The 732-nt window shown below is 61.7% G+C and overlaps 1 protein-coding gene across 1 annotated transcript; it reads right to left on the minus strand.

The window, feature by feature from the left end:
• Positions 1-258: 258 nt before the first annotated feature.
• MNEG_5453 (hypothetical protein) lies at positions 259-484 on the minus strand (the record flags this gene model as incomplete). The annotated part of the gene is made up of 1 exon (XM_014046075.1): positions 259-484. A coding segment is annotated over one exon (226 nt), but the record flags the coding sequence as incomplete, so codon positions are not given.
• Positions 485-732: the final 248 nt, after the last annotated feature.

Raw genomic sequence — 732 nt, forward strand, 5'->3', positions numbered from 1 at the left:
GGGGGGGGGGGGGGGCGCCGGCCTGGGATGCTTGCTTGGAGGCTGCGGGCGCGCTGGCTTGCCTTTTGGCGAGGTCTAGCACAGCGGCACCGGTCGCACAAGCGCATGCGTATGCGCATACGCATACACACGCACCCATGTACCCCTCCATCTTGCCCACGCACAAACACTGACACGTACACACACAATCCTACACAAGCGCACGCTCGTGGTTACACACAAACACACGCTCATATCGGCGCAACCCCCGCACTCAACCTATGCACGCACCAGCAAGGGGAAGGTGAGACCGTAGCACGAAGGCGCCTCCTGCCCGCTGCTGCTTGCCTCCTCCTCGCCGCCGCTGCTGCCGTCCACGCTGCTGCCCAAGCTGCTGACGCTGGAGGCCGCGCCGCCCCCCAGCAGGCGGCGTATGAGGTCCGTGCCGGCCGTGATGTTGCCCCATTGGTCGCTGCCGCCGATTTGGACGCGCACGCCGTGTTCCCTTTGGGGTGGTGGGTCACAGTACGCATATGCGTGTGAATGTGCGAGTGTGTGTGTGTGTGTGTGTGAGTGCGTGTGTTTGTCTATTCACATGATTGTCTTTTTTAGAGGATCTTGAACCAACACTCGTCTGGTGTTGGTTGTGGATGGTAGAATGTGGATTCGGCGGGGGAACACAGGGATGGTGAAGAGGGAAGCACAGAGCTGCACAACCCCAACCACAGGCTGCCCGCCCGCCGTCTTCTCATC

Source organism: Monoraphidium neglectum, assembly GCF_000611645.1.
Source record: "Monoraphidium neglectum strain SAG 48.87 unplaced genomic scaffold scaffold00813, whole genome shotgun sequence".
NCBI lineage: Eukaryota > Viridiplantae > Chlorophyta > Chlorophyceae > Sphaeropleales > Selenastraceae > Monoraphidium > Monoraphidium neglectum.